The sequence below is a fragment of the Copidosoma floridanum genome, unplaced genomic scaffold, assembly GCF_036245765.1.
Source record: "Copidosoma floridanum isolate Cflo_tuat_1 unplaced genomic scaffold, Cflo_Japanese_pri ptg000028l, whole genome shotgun sequence".
NCBI classification, from domain to species: Eukaryota; Metazoa; Arthropoda; class Insecta; order Hymenoptera; family Encyrtidae; genus Copidosoma; species Copidosoma floridanum.
The window spans coordinates 3,625,292-3,646,073 of record NW_028321905.1 but is presented as its reverse complement, the minus strand read 5'-3'; the positions used below and the strand labels follow the sequence as shown (position 1 = coordinate 3,646,073).

General features: G+C 32.5%; 1 protein-coding gene across 2 annotated transcripts in view; it reads left to right on the top strand.

The window, feature by feature from the left end:
- Positions 1-20,782, top strand: part of Fs(2)Ket (Importin subunit beta Fs(2)Ket) — a 342,528-nt gene that overhangs the window by 89,422 nt on the left and 232,324 nt on the right. For both annotated transcript variants that reach the window (XM_089595816.1, XM_014355220.2), the window contains exon 3: positions 7,560-7,742. In XM_089595816.1, the coding sequence (XP_089451942.1) occupies positions 7,560-7,742 (183 nt within the window). The remainder of the gene's footprint in view (positions 1-7,559; positions 7,743-20,782) is intronic.

Here is a 20,782-nt window from a genome sequence, read left to right as displayed (position 1 = left end):
CCAATATTGGCATCCCAATTAACCTATAAAGGACAGGGCTCGAAGAATAAAGAGAGATTTTAAAATAAAATTTAAGAATTAACGTAGGCGACGCATATAAGTCTTATTCGTAATGACATTCATTAGCATAATTTATTTGCAAATTATTCTCATTATTAAATACTCCCACTTCATTGATTATTCCACGCTTCAAAATTTAATATACCTACGAACTCTTTTTAAATTTAACAGCAATAAACGTCATTTTTTGTCACCCGTAGTAATTTATTAAAATAATAAAAGTTAAGTGAGTCTTCGTATTTAATACTTAATATAAGTAATTACTGCCTTACTTTTTAACACACACATACAATCTGCGATATACACAGTTATACAGCTGTCCCCAAAATATATATATATATACACCTCTCCGCTCTGGAATCTTTCAATGCGTACAAGAAAAGCTAGGTAGATGGTAACTTTCTCGGCCCCAGTTAGCGCCCACACAGAGCCCCATTACAATCCTAGTTTGGTACCACATAGGCAACTCACATAGGCCCCAGCTAACAAGCTTGGGAGCCCTGCTAACTAGCTTCGGAGCCCTGCTAACTTTCCGATCGGGTATTTATAGAATTGTCTTGAAAATTGTTCATTTATTGTATGTAAAATGAAATTTTTCTTGTGAGTTCATAAAGATACATAATATATTATACAACTATCACAATTTTTTTGTCAAGTAAGTTGTATAACAAATACATGAATTTTCATATTCCATGTATAGGGAAATTTACCTTACTCAAAGATTCAAGATAGCAGTAGCAATGTGGTAGCTAAAAAATGCTCATGGTTTTCGTTGTTTTGTATATTTACGATTTCATCCATCGTTACAACCTTGTTAGAAAGATAATCAAATTAGTTGTTACAGTACGTAAAATACTTTATAGTGTATTATATCTTTTAAAAATTAAAATGGCGTATTAATATTTGTAGGATTTTCGTGATATGAATATTAAATGAGATATTCTAGAAAGTAAAATTTAGTTTTTGTGACTGCAAAATAGAACGTTATTATGAAAATTCTATAGTGAAAGTCAATACAAAATGGAAAATCATTAATATTCTTACAACCTTCCTTATGTGTGTATTAAACACTATTGTATGACAAATAGATTACGACCAGTTGCGCACTATTATTAAAAATACAAAATAGTGGTCATCGCAAGATATCATTTTACCTTTTTTTACCACCTCCTTTGTATACGTACCTAGTACGGAGGTTAGACTTCTAAATTATAGTAAGTTAGCTGACATTAACTACTTTTAAAAATGGCAGCAACCTTAAATTTATTTTGAAGCCTTATTAAGTATGATTATTGGTTAAAAGACTCGACAGTCTAGTACGAACTGTTCTACACAAACAGCACTGATGTATCGTTATTTTAAGAAATATCCTATCAGTTTTTACTCATACATGCTTATGTAGTGGAATTAAGGAGCTTAAGGAACTTAACGATTGAAGTAGTATTTGAACTTAAGAAATTATATAAGATTTCACTTGTTTTCAAATCTATTACAAGTTGTTTATATACATTTTAGAGCATTGTATAAAGTAATTTTATGCAAAGAAGTAATTCAATACATAATATGATATGAACGACAATCAATTTTAATTTAAATAGCACTACAACTACATGCATAATTTTTAAAACTAAATTGATTTTTTTTAGTATTTTGGATTTTTAACATAAGGTGTAAAGTTTTTTTTTAATCATTGGTTTTTTGATCTCAATTGAAAATTTATTGACAATAATTTTTCGTAATTAAAAGTAAATTATTTGAAAATTAGAGTAAATTTAAAGTACTTTTTTCCTTTACAACGGTTACAACATTTTAGATAGTTTTATATTATTATAGAGTGTACACAATAATTTGTTAATTTCAAACTATTTGAGTAGTTATAACTGTAGAATTAATGCGTTAATATCCTCTGTGATTTCATTTGTTTAAGACGTATTTATAAGTATCACTTACCATTGGTCCATAGACATATTCATGAATTAAATGTTTCGTAAAACTATGATTTAAATTACTTCAAAAATTTTTCTAGTTATAGTGTACATACAAAACTATCTTTTGAAACTCTGATTGTATTAAAGTATATCTATGAATTTAATACATTAAAAGTCTTTTTTTTTTTTTTTAAGATATAATTCTTCAAAACATACTTTCCAGACGGGAATTTCCGTTCGATATTCTCTACAAAGTTTCTAGAATATATTATAATTTACTTTCAGAGCATTTAATAGTACAATACGCCACGAGCGCACAAAGTCGCACTTTGCGCCCACAGGCTAACTTTGCGCCCGTCAACTACTTTAGGCCTATGGACAGAAAATTACTTTGCGCCCTATAGGGCCCACGTAGTCGGAAAGGCGCAAAGTTCGCACAAGGGTGCAAAGTCTTGCGCTCGATTGGCGTTTAATTTTTTTCTTCTTAAGAGTGCAAAGTGAGATTTAATTAAAGAATGTGAAACTTGAAGTATAATATATGATACTTATATGCACAATTTTTTTTTGTACTTTAATGAAGAAAAACCGAAAGTTGAGATTAATGCATACTAGTAGTCAAAGTTGACGAGAATGAGTGCCAGTCAATCACGCAATTGTGTGACACGAGTTTGATCACATGGTACGAATTACTGGCATCAATATCGAGTGCAATCACATAGTTCGGGAAAACGTCCGCACGAGTGACGTTCAAAATTTGTCGTAATATGTGCGACAATAATTGATATAAATTTTGAAGTAATTAATGAAAAGAACACGTTAAAGGCTTATGCACCTTGTATTATTCACATATATATGAGGTTTATGCTTCGTAAATAATAAGTGTAATGAATTTTTTACCATTATTTACAGTTGTATGTACTCAAACTAAGGTGTTAAATGTATGATTCGCCAGAAATGCTGTGCGGGGTCCAGGGGGCAAAGCCTCTGATAATGGGGTATGAGAAGCGAAGCCCCCTTTCCGACGTCCAAACAAATGAAGTGATCATTCTAAAAAAAAAACCATTCTCATTTTTTAAAAACTATCAAAAAAATCAATTTCATCAAAATGACAAATTTTTTTCGAAAATTTATTACATGGTTAAAATTATATGGTTTTATACAAATATATTGTTTTGAATAACTGGAACTTATATTTTATTTGTCTGTGTTAGCAAATATGCTCGTTTAACTGTCTGATTACATTACATTCAAAATTAACTAATTCATATTTACCACATTTTAAAAAGTAAAAAGACCGACTCTACTAGTTATTTTCATTAGATTTCACATCTTTGTATGTGTAATGATTGACTAGTTATTGCTTGTTTAAAATTGCTATGATAAAAAAAATAGTAGTTTTCCTACGAGTTTGAAAAGTCTTTGTTTGCGAACCGAGAGGTTTGCGGCCCAAGCCGAAGGCGAGGTCCGTAACGAAGTTCGTAAAGGAGACTTTCAAACGAGTATCGGAAAACTGCTTTTTTGCCCAAGGGCGGAAAACTTTTTTTCCGCACTCGGGTGGTTTTGGGAGGCTGGTACTTTCTCGGGCAAAAAAGCAGTTTTCCGATACTCGTTCGAAAAGTCTCCTTTACGAACCTCGTTACGGACCTCGCCTTCGGCTCGGGCCGCAAACTTCTCGGTTCGCAAACAAAGACTTTTTAAACTCGTAGGAAAACTACTATATCGCAATAGTGTGCGGAAAATAGGTGTTTTCTGCACTGATATTAGTGTGGAAAATCGATTTTCCCACATAATATGCGGCAAAGGTTTTTCTGCACAGTATGCAGAAAATATTTTCCGCACACATTTTGCGCACACTATATGGAAAAATCGATTTTCCACACTTATATCAGTGCGGAAAACACCTATTTTCCGCACACTTATTTCTAAAAAACTTGTACGCAACTCATGCGGGACAATTTCCCGCAGTCGTGTGATAGACTTGCACTCGTAGCCAGCGACGGTAACACGTGCCGTGCGATCATACTTGTGCGGGAAATCGTCTTTTCCGCACTTATTACATAAATAACTATCTCCTGTGTATTATGAATTCTTTGTAACACTCGTAAAAATGAAATTTTCCGCACACTTTTGATCAAATTAATGTGGAAAGTTCGACTTTTCACACAAAAATAATATGGAAAACACCTATTAGCTACACAGTGTTAAAAAAAAAATATTCATCTTATTTTAATTATTCTACTGCTTCTACATTACGAAAAAAAAAGTTTCTGTGTTAAAAAAATCAGGATTACTTTGCACCCAGAAGGCAAAAAAGTTCCACTTAGGGCTCATGACATAAGCGTGAAAAGTACTTTATGCCCTCGCTTTGCCTCTGGTGAAGAGAACAATCGTTTTTTCGAACAAGATATAATTTACAATTATTGAAAACTATTGGGTGAAAAAAATATGAAAGAATTATTACAAATCTCTTAAAAATGAAAAAAAAAAAGGTAACTTTGTCATGACTACTTTTAGGAAATCTAAAAAAGGACTTAGTTGGGTTCGTAAATAACCAGAATTGAAATCAACACGCAGTCGTTGCGTCGTTCATTGTGAACAGTCATGCGTTTGTTGATCTAGGGACTCTAGGGAAGTAAAGAGCAATTTAGATGGAAAGCAACAATATATAGCAACCCTGGTACTGTATGCAGCAGCCACGCTCGTAGAAATCGTTTAATTACATAGAAAATTCAATTACACACAAAATTTATGTTGAAATTTTTTACATCGGCACTATGGGAATTATATTAGTATGTTATGTTCCTGTTTCGGTCGTTTTCTTACGTGAAAAATCTACTTGGAATCAAAACAGACATATAGGTATGTTACCAAATACATAAGTTCTATTAATGTACTCACAGAATCGCTTTCAGTTCTCAGACGTATAGAGACTGAGTACTCGATTATTTTTAATTGTTGAGTATATCACTACTCACTTGCTAAAATTATTAATGTTACACTCTGAAATCTGCACATCTGCACTGCATAAGTATTGAAGTTATGATTCAAATGTTATGATTTTCGTCAGCTGAGTGCAGTACATTATCGACTATAGCTATATACACATTTGTATCTGACGACTGACCTAAGAAAGTAACTAGGAGAGAGCTGCACAGTACTTTGGTGCACAACAAAAAGATTCCCGTTCTGGTCAGAAATGCATAATTTCCCAGCCTGAAATTAGGACAAAAATGTGAATTTCCCGTCAGCGTATGATGAAATAGTACATTGCGTACGAGTTTGCAAAGGCTTCGATTTACGTACCGAGAGGTTTACGACACGAGCCGAAGGCGAGGGCTGTAATGAGGTTCGTAAAGAAACATTTTCGAACGAGTTTCGTATACTATTTTTCCGTCTGAGAACCCAAAATCAAGTGACGAAGGTGCTGTTTTGAAGTTAGAAGGCGGAAAAATCTTTTTCCTACCTTGGGCGCTTTTGAGGATTGCACCTAGTGCGCATCCATCCAGGGCAAGTACAAGGAGTCCCTCAGGCTCTGTTTTATAGGTATCTCGGGCCTGGTGCTTGCCCTGGCGACATGCGCCACCAGGTACGATAACTACCATTTCCTACTTATGGCGTTTTTTTAACATTTAGATATTTAGTGCACCTTCAGTAGGAAAAATAAGGTTTGTAGCTGGTGCGCATCCAATCAGGAAAAGCACAAGAAGTCCATTGAACCTGAATACAACTTTGAAGTGGTATTACAAACTTCACGGTCGGTTTATCGACATTTCGCTTCGATAAAAACATTTTATTTGAAATTAGCTATAACAACAAAGGAAGAAAAATTAATTTTTGTGAATTTTAACGTTTTACCAGCAAAAATTGTTTTGTGCAACTTACACAAACTTTTACGTTACATAAGTATCAAATTTGTGCGGGGTTGAAAGTAATTTTGATGAATCGTCGTATATACAGCTGTCTTCATTATTTAAAACTTGAAGGTGCTCAATATTGAAGAATTTTTTTCCTGACCAGTATTTACTTATTTTTGCACAAATTAAACTATTTGAGCCTAACTGAAGTAAAAGATTGTTTAGAAAAGTGTATGAAAAAAAAATTGCCAACTGTACTTTTAAGTACCAACTATATAAGAAGAATAAAAATCTTTATTTCAATAGATCAATTTTTTTTTTGTAATACAATGAAGATATAATAAGTAAAGATTTGTTAAGCATGTTTAATGTTGAAAACTGCGTTTGTGACTGTATAATTATGTAAAACAACTAATTGAAATTCAATCGCCAGCTGTAGCCCGTGTTTTGACACATAAGCACTGCAACCGTTCGGCCAACTAGTCGTAAGATAGGGGTGCAGATAAGAGCACTGAGCTGCCCCAGCTGTTGAAATGTTACTTTCTTGATTTTTCTTGAGCTTCCCTTTCAATAAAATTGATGAAGTGGCTCGGCAGTATGATGCAGAAATATATGAAGATAATACACAATTTTTTTTTCAATAAAAAATTGAATTAATAATTCAATTTTTATACATACTAATAGCCCATTAATGCAAAAAACATAAATTTCTGGTATCTTGGCTTCGGAAAGAGCTACGGCATTTTTTTTTAATATGTATTTTTCATGACAAATCCAATGACGTTAAATAAGAAAGAAAATATACAAAATTGACTAAGTTATTTGCAATTGTGTAAGTTGCAAAATACAATTTTTGCTGGTAAAACGTCAAAATTCACAAAAATTAATTTTTCTTCCCATGTTGTTATAGCTAATTTCAAATAAAATTTTTTTATCGAAGCAAAATGTTGCTAAACCGACTGCAAAGTTTGTAATACTACTTTAAAGTTTTACTTTCAAAAATCAATGAAAAAAAAAATTATCAATTATTTTGCAATTTTACAAGTGGATATTTTTACTATATGCTACTTAATATCCACATTTTAGAACGGATATGTTAAAATTAACTTGACAGTTTTTTTCATGTCAATCCAAAGTTTTTCGGTATAAAAGTTTTTTTCGCACCTTTTTGCCATTAACATGTTACAAACAATTAGTGATAAATTGACGAAAGTGTCTACTTTATAGGAAATTTGATGACAAAAAGATTGGATCGAAAAATTTCTATCCAAATTTGCTAAAGAACATTCAAAGAATAATCTTATTTAGACAAATGTTATAAATAGTTATCCTGAATCAAAATTTTAACTTTAATGATTTAAAAAAAAATTTGAACATAATAAAATATCAACACGTCATTTGCTACCACTGAATAATGTTGTTTTAATTTATGTGATATAGCTTTCAATTCCTTAATTTTTTTTTTTTTTTTTCAAAAACTACTTCCTCTTCCTCTTAATCAAAAATTTGTTTCCAAACAACATTTTCTAATTTCGAACGATTTTTACGTTCAATTTGCATAAATATCCCTCTTTTGTTTTGTATCTTGATAACGATACGTATAGTTATCCGTGAGAAAATACAGCTTTTTTAAATATATTGATTATATTTATTCTGTCTTTGTACTTGGAAACTTATCCATCATATTTTATAAATTAAAAATTATTTAATGTTTCAGCATGAATTTATCAAAAAACTTAGTGAAGTTCTCGTTACTGCTGCTGCTAGTACTGTTGTTAGAATGGCAGCAGGTCTCCAGTTGAAAAATCAGTTGACGTCTAAAGATTCAAATTTAAAACTACAGTATCAACAAAGATGGCTTGCTTTTCCAGTAGAAACAAGAGAATATGTTAAGAAAAATGTAAGTTCAATATATTTTGTATATTTTCAATACACGCACAAACATTTACTTTGGTAAGAAGTAAAATGTCGCAATAATAATTTGTACTATCCTACATACTATCTTATCCGTGATTGTAGTTTCGACTCAATCATACCGAATTTTTTAACAAATAACATGTTGGTCAATCTTTATTTAAAAGCAGGGAAACACGGTTAAGTATATAGAACAATTAGTTTTATCCTTAATAAAAGTTATGAAATTCTCAAAGAGTAATTAAATTTATTCATTTTTTCCTTAGTTTAAAATTTCCAAACTAAAATGAAAGTAAAAATGATTTCTAACCCTAATGGAACTTCCTGTCTTGCAGAAAACAAAAAATCAACATAAGTTTAATAATTTAATTATCGATGAAAATTGTGCAATATTTAATTACTTACACTTGACTTACATTATCGCTAAGTTGAAAGATGATTCTGATACTTGTTGATAAATTAAAAATTAAATGTGACTACGAGATAGACAAGCAATACTTATACATTGCTTATCGTATTAATTGGTACATTTAAAGATGGTAGCACTTTTATGTAGGTGCTCCTAAAATTAACCATGCACTTTTCAATAGCAAGTATACTTAAAATTGAAAATCAAAAAAGACCCTAATTTTCTTGAAATTTTTATGAAATAAGTAAAAATGAATAAAATAGCCTCTCTGGGGTAGGGATCAAACACACTACACTACGTATTTTTTTTTCTGTGGCGATTAAATCCGTGATTAAAGGATATACTGTTGTTATCCATATTATCCAGTTGAAAAGCAATCTCTGTAAAAATTAAGTTATATTTTTGTATTTAAATATTGACATTACAAATGGATAGGTATTATGATGGTATCGTAGCGTACTTGTGAATAAGTAGTATGGTTGGTGACTTTAACGGCTGCATTTAAAAAAAAATTTTTTATTCAATAGTAGAAATGCAAACACTACAAAACAGAATGCAGTCTGTGAATTAAGATCGAACTATAAAATTTTTTCTAATTTCATTAAAATTGTAGATACACTTTGTTTAGGACAAAATTTTTTTGAAAATAAGAAGGAAAGTCGTAAAGTATCTATTTTTTCTATGTAAATACAAAAAGTTTTCTAATTTCCTTTTTTATCTGTATATTCCAATTCTGAAAGCCATCTAAAATCAATAAGTCATCAAAGCACTACTATCTTAATCGACTAAAAAATTTTTTTTACACAAAAGACCCTTTAGATTTCCTTACTTGTTATAGCACTTGACAATATAACCATCGTAAAACAAAGGCATTAAGTGATTTCATGATCTCAACTTATTATTTTTATGAGTACTTAAATGCGTGTAATAGACTTACTCAGCACAAAACAAGAGCTATTTTGACACCTTGCAGAATACCCAATATCTACTTTTACTAAACGTCCTTCCAAATAAGAATTCTGTTTTGTATAGAGTTTTTATAACTGCTTCTAAAGTACATACTACTGTCTCATGAGACTAGAATAAAAGGATCAGACCATATTAAAAGAAATATAAGTTGTGGCTTTACAAGGGCGTAGCTTATACCAGCTTTAGTGTATAAAGCCATCGTATACAAAATAGATCGAATAAGGATCGTAATGATAGTAACTGTTTAGCTTGTGTACACTTTTTGTATTAATTAATAAATTAATATAATGATACTAACCAACAGTAATGACAACTAATTATAAGCTTGTGATTTCTTTACTTTCTATGTTGTTCAAATAAATCTTGATGTATCATACGGCTTTTTTTTCACTTATCTATAACACAGGACTACAAAAAAAAGTCAGGATACTTTTATCAAACCTAGCTGACTCTATGTTTATCAGGTTGCTGAAACCAAATTTGGTATCAGAATTACCCCAGCACTTCGAGATATTGTGAAATCTGACCTCAAAACCTTGAAAAATCAAATAATGTAAGTTTTTCGACAAAATTCTGTAAATTCATGCAAGCCATGGCCCTTCTTACCAAAGAAAACTTTTATTCTTATTGGTTCTATAACTAAAGATCATAAACAAAGTAGCTTTAAACATAAGGTAACATCCATAGGATCACTTTTTGATACACTAAAGCTCAAGTAACCTAATTTCGATCCTCCTCAATAATGTAAAAACGTAAGTTATTCGACAAAACTCCGTAAATTTATGCAACCCATAGCCCGTCTAACAAAAAATTTTCAGCAGAGTAGCCTTTATACAGAAGCCAACATCGTACAAATTACTTTCTGAACCATCAATGCTCGCACAACCTAACCTCAAACCACCGAAAATACAGTAACTTGAGCTTTTTTACAAAATTCTATAAATTCATGCACCCATTAGTCATATAACTTAGGATCTTTAACAAAGTAGCTGTTAACGTAATCTAAAAATCATAGGATCACTTTCTGATACACCAAAGCTCAAATAACCTAACCTCACACCCCTAAAAATCAAATTACGTAAGTTTTCCTACGTAACTTTGTTAACTTACGTAACCCATGGCAACTATAACTAAAGATGTTTAACAGACTAGCTTTTAAAGACAAACCAACTGTTTTACAACTGTTCTTTGAGCGACGGAAGACCTGAAAAACTAACTTTTAACTTTAAATATCCAATAACGCAAACTTTTTAACAGAATTTTGTAAACTTATGCAGTCCATGTAACTTTAAACCAAAGATCTTTGAGACAACAGCCCTAAAACCGAAACCTTTTTTAGCCATATTATAACATTATAAGCAGTTCTTCTGTATTAAGACTAATCTGTTGAAAATCTTTTATGTAGGGGCCATAAGTTGCATAAATTTACGGAATTTCGTCGAAAAACTTACCTTATTACATTTTTGGGGGCATTTGTGTTAGGTTCTTGGTCTTTAGAGTGTCATAGAGTAATCCTATATCTAAACTCATGTTTAAAGCTTTCCGAAAACTTGTTAAAAAGCTTAAGTTACTGAATTCTTAGAGGTTTGAGGTTAGGTTGGGTGAGGTTTGATGGTTCAGGAAGTGATTTCAATGTTGTTTCCTTGTGCATGAAGGCTAGTCTGCTAAAAATCTTTGGTCAAAAGGGCTATGGGTCGCACGAACTTACAGAATTTTGTCGTTAAACTTACATTATTCGATTTTTCGACGTTTTGAGATTAGATTTCACAAAATTTCGACGTGCTAGGGCAACGATGACACCGGGTTTGGTTTCAGTGACCTGAAAATCATAGAGTCAGCTAGGTTCAATAGAATTATTCTGACTTTTTTGTGGTCCTGAGTAATTAATTCATGTCTTCACGGTCCGTTTAGACAATCTATACAGTTTTGTAAAATTATGTGATGAAATTACCACGGAAATAAAGAATTCCAATTTTTCTCGGATGGTGTTGCATATCAACAAAATTTTATTTTCGGTTTATGGGAACAAAATTATTAAAAAAAATTTAAGAATTACATAACTTTTATATCACAAGACTATTACAATTATACAAAAGTTTTAATATTTTTACAATATTAATAATGCATATCAATTCTATAGTTTTTCATGTCTTTGATTACGAATATATCAGTAATTTTTCAAAATTTTACCACTTTGAGTGTATAATAAATCGATGTCAACTCTTTTTCTATTAATTTTTTTTCTGTCCCTACAAATTTAAACTGCTTATTATAGTAATTATCGAATCTAGGCTAGTGAGTATCCGTGGAGAAGCCACATGTTTCAGGGACCACTTCTCGCTGGTAAGGTCGGTGATCCCTGTCTAGCACATCAGATCCGATAATTCATACCAATAGCCCTAACACTGTTTCTGAAGAACTCTGAAGGAAAATTTCACGGAAAAACCTGCCCCGAAACAGCCGGGGTTACATAGGAACTTTTCCCGATGAAAACAGTTTTCGAGAAAATCTGCATTCACCGGAAATCGAACCCATGACCCCAAGAACAGTAAGCTTACCACTGAGCCAACGCCGCTCCTCAAGCAAGTATTTCATTACTACATTATCAGTAATTACGTTATTACATTATTGCATCAAAAACTCGTTTATCTTTTTTTACCAGTAGAAAATATTATTAACCAATAATTGATAACGTATTTCTTTACTTAGATACACATTAATAACACATCACATTACAGCTTTAAAGTAAGGGTACTGCTTTATCATGATCAGTAAAAGATTCTGACTATCACCACATTTTGAAATTTACATGTGCATATTGATATATAAATTTACATGACCTATCTTATTTTTTGTATAATAAATGCAAAAATTACTATTTAAAATGTTTTGTAAATCTGTCTAAAAAATCGAATTGAGAATAAATCTTGTGAATGCTGTCAAGCAGGGATCACGGAGCTTGAAGGTATAAAGGAAATAAATACTCCCGAGCTAAGAATGTTATTTTGTATTTGTGCTTGAATGAGGAACCAGACTTATTTTAGTTTTAAAGGGTCAACGGAAAAAAAATTCAGCTCAAGCTGTTGGTCACTACTAAAGTGGTTAATCTTCTACTAGTTGAAATTTTTTTACCATATTAGATACCAGTTTCCAATCCGCCTATAAATTTTTTCAAAATTTTCAACCCTTCTTCTGTTATGTCCCTCGTGTTATCCTTGAACATTTTCATGCCTTAAGTTTCTTGTTTTCAGTTACTGTACATTTTAACTCCTGTTTGTCCTGTTAGGTATCTAGTTACATTGGTTGTATAGGGTCATGCCACCCCCCTCCACACTGTCAGTCGAATTTTTTTCTCTCACCCCTCTCCCCCCACTAAAGAAATATTCGCTTTACTTCTTAACTATTTTAACAAAAGAAAATTTTTAAGGAATTAAAGTCAATCCCCCCTCAGATCCCCCTTGCAGTTTTGTGCACCGCCTCGCTACCCTATCCGATTGTATTGTAATCGCATCAACTAATAAAGTCGAATTCGTTTGTCTTAATATAGTGATTTGGGAGTCTTGCAACACCTTACCCCTTTACTTTTTCCTAATTTTTTTCTAACTAAATTAATTTACATTTTATAGAAAAAATAACATGAAAATTTTATGATATTTTATGGTAAGTAATTCAACCAATTCGGTGGTAAGTGGAAAAATAAACTCAGAAAACTAAATTGTACCTGAAAATATACTGTTCAATTTTTGAGTATCCGTTAAGATAAGTTTGCTACTGTATGTCTCCTCATTTATATTTACCTTTAAAAATACTTCTACTGTATTGAATTGTCTAAGTTATAACATGAAAAATCTGTATAAATACAAAATTTTAGCAAACTTTTTCTCCACCTTGAGGATTTGCCATGGTGGGTTGGATTAATTTTTTAAAAATCTTTCATACGTTTGTCAATTGTATTGGTAAAAATAAATTACATAACGATACATCATACTAAAACAAAAAAAACAGTATATAATTATATGAGGTATCAAACGGTTGTCCTTGCCAGTAGCCCTACGTACCACGAGTAGACAAAAATTTTCTGTCTAACTACACTATCTTCAACCTAGACAGTACATAATGTACACTAAAAAAAAAATGATTTATAACCGTTTACGAAACTAAAGAGTTCAACTTTGCGTTTATTTTCATAATATAAATTTTAAAACTATTATATTATTTCTTTAAGGGCTGTCTAAACAACATTCAAAATGATTAATGTTAAGAGACAAATATCTAATATCCAATTATTTTCAATCAAATAACATGTACATAAAAACAAAAACTAAAGAGCTCAACTTACAGTTATTTTTATAATATACCTTTTAAAACTTTTCTATTAATACCAATAACGCTGTTGAAACAAAATTCAAGAAAATTAATTCAAGGAGAGAAATATTTAACATCAAATGATTTTAAATTTAAAAAAACGTCAAAGAATTGTGATGTTACACAAAGTGTAATTTTTTTCAGAGAATCTAATATTATTCGTATGAATATTAAAATATTTATAAAATTGTGTTACACTGACATAAGCCAAAATTAAGATAAGTATGTTTATGATTCTTATACGATTAATTTTTTAGCTATCCACGTGACAAAGTGAAATGTTTAAAAAAAAATTCTTTTTATAAAAATGAATTAATTTAATTTGTAATTTAGTCAAAGTTAAAATTTTTTTTCCAAACTATGGTAATGGTAATAGAGATGTGTTACCTGTTTTTGAAGTTATTTAATGTATCTGTACCTGTATCTTATCTTTTTTAATTCCATGTAAATCTTAGAATTTATTTTTGAATAATTTTTGAAACACATTTTAGTCTATAAAAATATACATGTATTCAAATTGAATCCGCAACAGATTTATAAATTTCAGTAAGAGATTGTCACGCGGAGCGTGTTCCAGTTCACTAGTATACATAGAGGTGTATTAGGAACTTTTATGTGTGTGTATGTGTGTGTGCGTGTACACCCACGCGTGCGTGTAGTGTATATATATATATTTATATATATATATATTAGTGGGGTTTCCCCCCTGCGCTATTTGCGCCCTAACCCCCTAAAAAATGTTTAAAACTTGAAAATTCAATAACTACATATGATTTAAATTTAATATTTACAAAATGATAGACATGTTCGATAAATAATCAATTGTTACTCAGTTTGTTTACTTTTTTTAAGGACGTTCATCACACATTGCGTTTTCTGTACAATCTTCCTGAAATTTGAACAGGATGCTCGTAATGATATGAGAAAGTTACATGTAAAATTTGAGATCGTTTCACAACACTGTTTTTTAAATATTTAATGTTGAAAAATCTATAATATAACACGTAACCTTATGAAGGAGTCACATAAAAATGGAATTTATAAGAAAATAGTATGTAGAATTTTTCGAATTCTTTTTTCATGACGCAATACCATATAATACTCGTCTTATTCTCAATTTTTAGAGAGATTGACAAGTCACTTTTGCAGTTAAATAAAAAAACAGTGTCAGACGCTTATATATAGGTATATAAATGAATTCAAAACAGTTGCTAGCGCTGCCGCATGCTCGCTCCCCCCTTACTGCACTCTCTACATTTCTTCTCTAACTGTAATAAACGTCCTTAATAATGTTTCTAGTATTCCAATATTCTTAAAATATACATACTACTTTTATTTTCGTATCACAATATTTTATTATATGATAAATACAACTTATATTTGGAATTAAAGTATTCGGAGATAAAAATTTTGTTATAAAGGCCTTTTTTATAAAAAAAGACATACAAATGTGTACAACCGTATGAATTAAAATATTTATTAATTAATGTTTCATATTGTTATCACAGAGTATCGAAATAGTATTTAGCACAAAAAAAATACGAATTTTTTATTATCATGAAATCGACGTTTCAAAATATACGACGATTTTTGTGATTGTAAAATTTCTTGTACGAAATTGAAGTCCGTCCAGTTCTTCAATTTTGTAAAATTAATTTTTTACCCAAGTTCAAGATTTTCAAGATAAATATCAAACTTATAGTATGCATAAATAATTTGGTAATGTGAGCATATCTATTTTTTTAAAAGTAAGAACTCACAAGTATTGTGTCCTAATAAACGTTGCCAAACAAATCATAAAATTGTTAACGGTTCAAAAGTTTTTCCATACAATGTTCAATGTTTGCTTAGTTCTTCAAATCATTTTGTATAAATATATTTTCAGGATTTTTACATCTTGATACCAATACGTATAGTTGACCATGAAAAAACAAAAATCGTTTGTAGTAAAATCCTAATTTATCAAAACTTTGATCTGGTGATTTATTGATCGTCATGGAAAAAGCTGGGACTATGAGAAACATTCACTACCTTTATTTTTCGTATAATCTATTCTGTAATAAGTATGTTCTTTCCTTTACTACAATTGAAAATTTTCTTATTTAAAATGTACAAAAGTTCGTTATAAGTTGTTAGAATTACTTTGTTTAGGCAACTATTTATACCATCTTTATAAATTTGTTTACAAACATCATCAGTTTTCCATTGTTGTGGAGTTTTAAAAGATTCTATTGTTCATTCTTAATGTTTATTAACAATAAGGAGACTTTACAGTTTCACTAATTATTAAAAATTTATACTCATGCTTTATCACTAGACGTATTTGTCTTAAATTGCCTCTTGAAATAAATAGTTTTCCACTAAATAAAATATGATTATCACATAAATCTTTTAAAGTTTCATCTACTATTTTCAAAACTTTTTTAGTCATCATTAAAGCTTCGTCCCAAATAATTACAGTTACTTCTCGTACTAATTTCTTTTTATCAGCTTCGTATTCTAAAACAAAACTTTCAATGCTATTTAAATTGAATAATAATAAAAATGTTCTATGACACGTCATTCCTCTAGGTAATAAAATTGAAGCAATTTCTGTCCAAGCCATAGATGTAACCTTTTTCTTTCTAAACAAACGATAAAAAATAAATGTTTTGTATAAAAATATTTTTACAGAACCTTCTGGACTATTAATAAAATATAATTTTGTATCACTGTTAATAATTTTATTAAAAATTATTTTTTCATCACTATTTAGGTTAACAAATAAATCCTTATACTTTGATACTGAATCAATTACAGTTTTGTTGTCCTCAATATTTTCAGATTTTACTTTTCTATTTGATTCTGGTAATCCATAAGTTTTAAATTATTTTTTTTCAAATTTAAGGATTTCATTTTAATGTAATAAAGCATTGTTTTGTTTATCGTCTTTTGAATCTCAGATGAAATTTTTGGAGTGATTCCAAAATAAATTTACCACAAACGTTCTTAAATATTTAAAACCATTCGAAAAATTTTCTCAGTTTGTATAGCAGTATAACGTTACTAGCTTATTTAAATATTTTATATATTTGAGAGTCGTGTTTAACTTAACCTTAAGCAATAGCAGTATTTCTAAACGTACTATAATAAATGTTATCAACTGTTTTTGAACTTTCAGACGATTTATTTCCACTCGCCTAATTTAAAATTAATTTAAAGAAGAAAAAAAACGCTTAGTGTCCTTAGGTGACACTATCTCTAGTCGCCCTATTGTTAAATTACGTCTAACTACTACTCTTCTAACCCAAGTGTTGACCATCAAATTAAAACAGTAATATTCTAGAATTTTCACGTATCTAATTTTTTTGCGAAACTATCTGTTTTATTTTATTTAAACGAAGCCGTTCATGCTGTTTCGGAGTTTCCTGTAGCCTTAAACATATTATTTCCTTGAAAAACTATTTTTCGTTTATTTTTGAAATGTACTGGTAAATGAAATACGAAATGACTACGTTCACACAGAGGCAACTCTAGCAATCGCCATGCTGCTTGCATGGGGCTTAACTAGCGGCCACATACATAATCTGATATTTCATGAAAAATTTCTGTGACATCTTTTTTATCACTCGTATTTGTTTTCGTTATTTTACGTAAAACTTTATCTCTTTATTTATAAGTATAATAGAAAATATACCTTATACTTCAAATAGATGAACAATACTCAACATTAATGTCACCATTATATGTGGTTACCAAATGAAGATTGTATGGTACTACCATTAAATTATCAGCTAAAATTTTTTCACTTCTATTTTTAATTCTATGTACGTGATTATCACATCTATTGTCACTTTTTTTGTTATTTGGGTATCCATTTTTTGTGAAAACAGTATGATTAGTAAACTTTTTTGGATACTTTTTTGTACAAATTTTTTGATAACTGATAAGACATGGACTATCTTTTCAACGAGATTGATGAAGCTTATGTTTAATAACTAATTTCTGTATTTGTCAATAAAGTGGAATTTCTGCTGGAATATATTCATCTATGTCTGTAGTAGTAAATAATTTATTGTTAAGATGCAATGGTGCAATAAAATAAAAAAGAGGTAATTCTTTTTTTTTTAAATCAAATGATAAACCTAAGCAATGACTTTTCCAAAAATATTGTGTTAAGTTATATCGTCTAAAATTAATTTTGTTAAAATTAATTAACAGTTATATTCGGTACATTATTCGGAGTGGTACGTTTAGTAAAGTTTTTTAAATGTGCTTTATTTTTTCCATTCAGGGTTACATGTGTCGGTTATAAAGAAATCAGGTCATCCAAACTCTTGCAGTACTGCAATTGCATCTTGATAATGTTTCTGCGTATACCTAGTACCACCGATACATATAGAAGTTGAAATAAAAAATTTTCCAACTTTATTGTTTCCAAAATTTTTAGAGTTATTGGAGGCACTACGCATTATGTGATCTTTCAAACCTTGATAACATTTAATCCTCAGAATTTTTTGGTTATTGCGAAAAACACGTATTCTATTGCTTTTTATAATAATATATGTATGCAAAAAAAATTATTTTATTAATCTTCTAGTATAGAGTCTGGGACTCAAAATTTTACTATCTGGTCGATAAGTAGTTCGATATAAGTGATATTGAAGCAACGTAAAATTTTTTGCTTTTGTTAAAAATTTTTTTTCATCGCATGTACTTTATCCTACATTTCCTACTGCAAATAATAAAGGAAATACTATTGGATCGACATGCTGTATCCGGCGTACAGCATTGATAATGTATCCTATGAAGGTGTTAAGAAATCAGATAATACTTATATAAATTTTCCCGTTGAAATGTTGAACAATATTCGTGAAAGCTTACCACCTTATGAACTTAAATTAAATATAGGTATATAACGTGTTATTAGTATATAACCCTAAAGTACGTTAAGTCTGCATAAGTTACTTTCACTAAACATATATGTATCCATATGTATGAAATAACACGAGCTACTCGTGCGCTCGCACACACAGACATACACCTAAACAATAAAAACCACAAAGTTGTCTGACTGCGTCGGTCTTCCCATCTCAGGTTTTCTTGGACTATATCGACGCCTTAACGGAGAGTAAAACCATTCGTGGTTTTCCTATGTCAATTCAATCGGAAAATTCTAAACGGTGCTAGTTTTTGCAGAAGGCATCCATATGTTTAATATCACAGCAATAACACAGCATTAGATGGATACTGTAACGTTGCATTTTCGGTGACGAATTGACGTTTTCATGTCGACGCGAAGCCGTTCTGATACAACGCACTAAAATCTTCGATCCCGTACAACACCTGAAACCAACAAAATTCTGCGACCCAATACCCTCTTGAACGCCTTGGCTTGGCTCCGCTCTGCTCTCCCGATGTAGACTCTTACCTAGAGAAGGCCCCGTCGCGGACTGTCCGTCGGGAGGCAGACAGTTCCCGAGGGAAATAACCAGGACACACCTTACGTACTACACCAATAAATACACACAACACAAATTTTGCACCTTAACCATCGATTTATTTTCATTTACAGAAGATGAAGTTAAGGAGAACGGTTTCTACGCTAGTCGCTACATTGCCTCTCACTACTCGGCTCGCACACCTTTCACCTACACCCGTTTTCCCGCGTGACATCCTCGCAATTCGCAGTACACACACACCTTTGCTCTCACACCCTGCACTCGAATATTTACCTACGCCTACACGCACCTGCACACCCAAAGTTCCCGCACCTGTAACTTCGCACTCCTCGAGTCCAACGGAGGACCAGTGCCGAAGCGACGAACACCCGGCTCGCCCGCGAAAATTCCCGATCGTACTGTAGCAACTCTACCCGCGAGTCGTCCCGGGGTTATCCCGGCGTCGAGAGCACCCTACACCCGTTGAATTGTGCCCTGGGGCCGGACAGGCGGCCACACGCTGGCTGTCGAGGCCCACGTGACGCTTCGAAATTATGCACACGCCACTTTACAAATCCCGCTTCACGCACACACACGATTGGCCTGCTTCACGAACTCCGCTTCCCCACTCACGATTAACCACTCACTTCGAAGGCTGCACTCGACTGACCCGGGCCCCCCCGGGACGCCCACAGGCGCGGTGATCAGGCACGTTGGGCTCCCATCCTGGAACCGGGGTCGTCACTTCGGGCGGTCTCTATTACCGGTCTCATTCCCTTACTCTCTCGCTTACACACTCAAACCCGCTTCCCCTCACCCACACATCTCTCCTTTCTACTCTCCAGTCCCGCTTACTGCACATGCCCGCACTCCGTTGTCCTCACGCCGTTCCCTCACACTTCCCAGTCACTCTGCTCGCGCCCGTCTCCACTCAGTTATCGCCCTTACACTCCGTCCTCCCCGTACCCTCTCGCGCACTATTCTCTACCACTGACTCACCGTCGCCCCGGGGCACGCAGCCCCTAAATCCTACCTCGAGTCGCGACATCATCCCCTTGTCCTAAGTCAGCGGCCGTAGGAGAGGGGTTCAACGAGGAAGTCCTTGGCGGAAGTCGATCGGTTGGCTTCGAAAAAATGACTTGCTCTGTGGCTCACGAAGAAAAACGAGATGCGCGCGAACTGTGTCTTTGGCTCCCGAGCTAGCGAAAAAGTGACTCTCCGGGGCCCTCGGCTCTCCCCTCTCCCTTTTACCTCTCTCTCATCCCACTCGCCTTCCCATGTGCCCGAGATCGCTTCTCATTGGCTCTGGTCTTCAATCTCTCTCGCGCCTCATTGGTCTCCACTGCCCAAACACACACACACACTCATACTCGTCTTAAGAAAACTATTTTTTGCACATGGTCTTTAAAGGGCTGTCGAAGGCACTTATTAACATTAAAATATGCATGTCGCTTATTGTCCATATCCTTCTTACTCGCTTCTTCGGATGGTTCCCGTCGCCTTTCTGGCTCGTGCTCCTCTTTGCTCGTCCCCTTGGCTCTGTGTCTCCGTCGTCCTCTCCGCTTCTCTCGCATGAAACATAATGAACTCAAACACGCGTACGCGGGACATTAAAATGCTTAAAACATCAATTTTTACAGACGGTCGAGTTTTGGTGTTTTCCCGGCTCAGAATAAAAAAATGACCTCGTCATAATACATACTTGACCACATCGTCGTGAACAGTAGAAAACCTGTGGAGCTATATCTGCATTCTAACTAGAGATACGATATTTGGCTGTTTTTTGAACGACAAAAAAATGACAAATTCTAGTATCAATATCGTCTCGCTATCTGCCTTCTAGTCGGGGATACGCACCTGTGG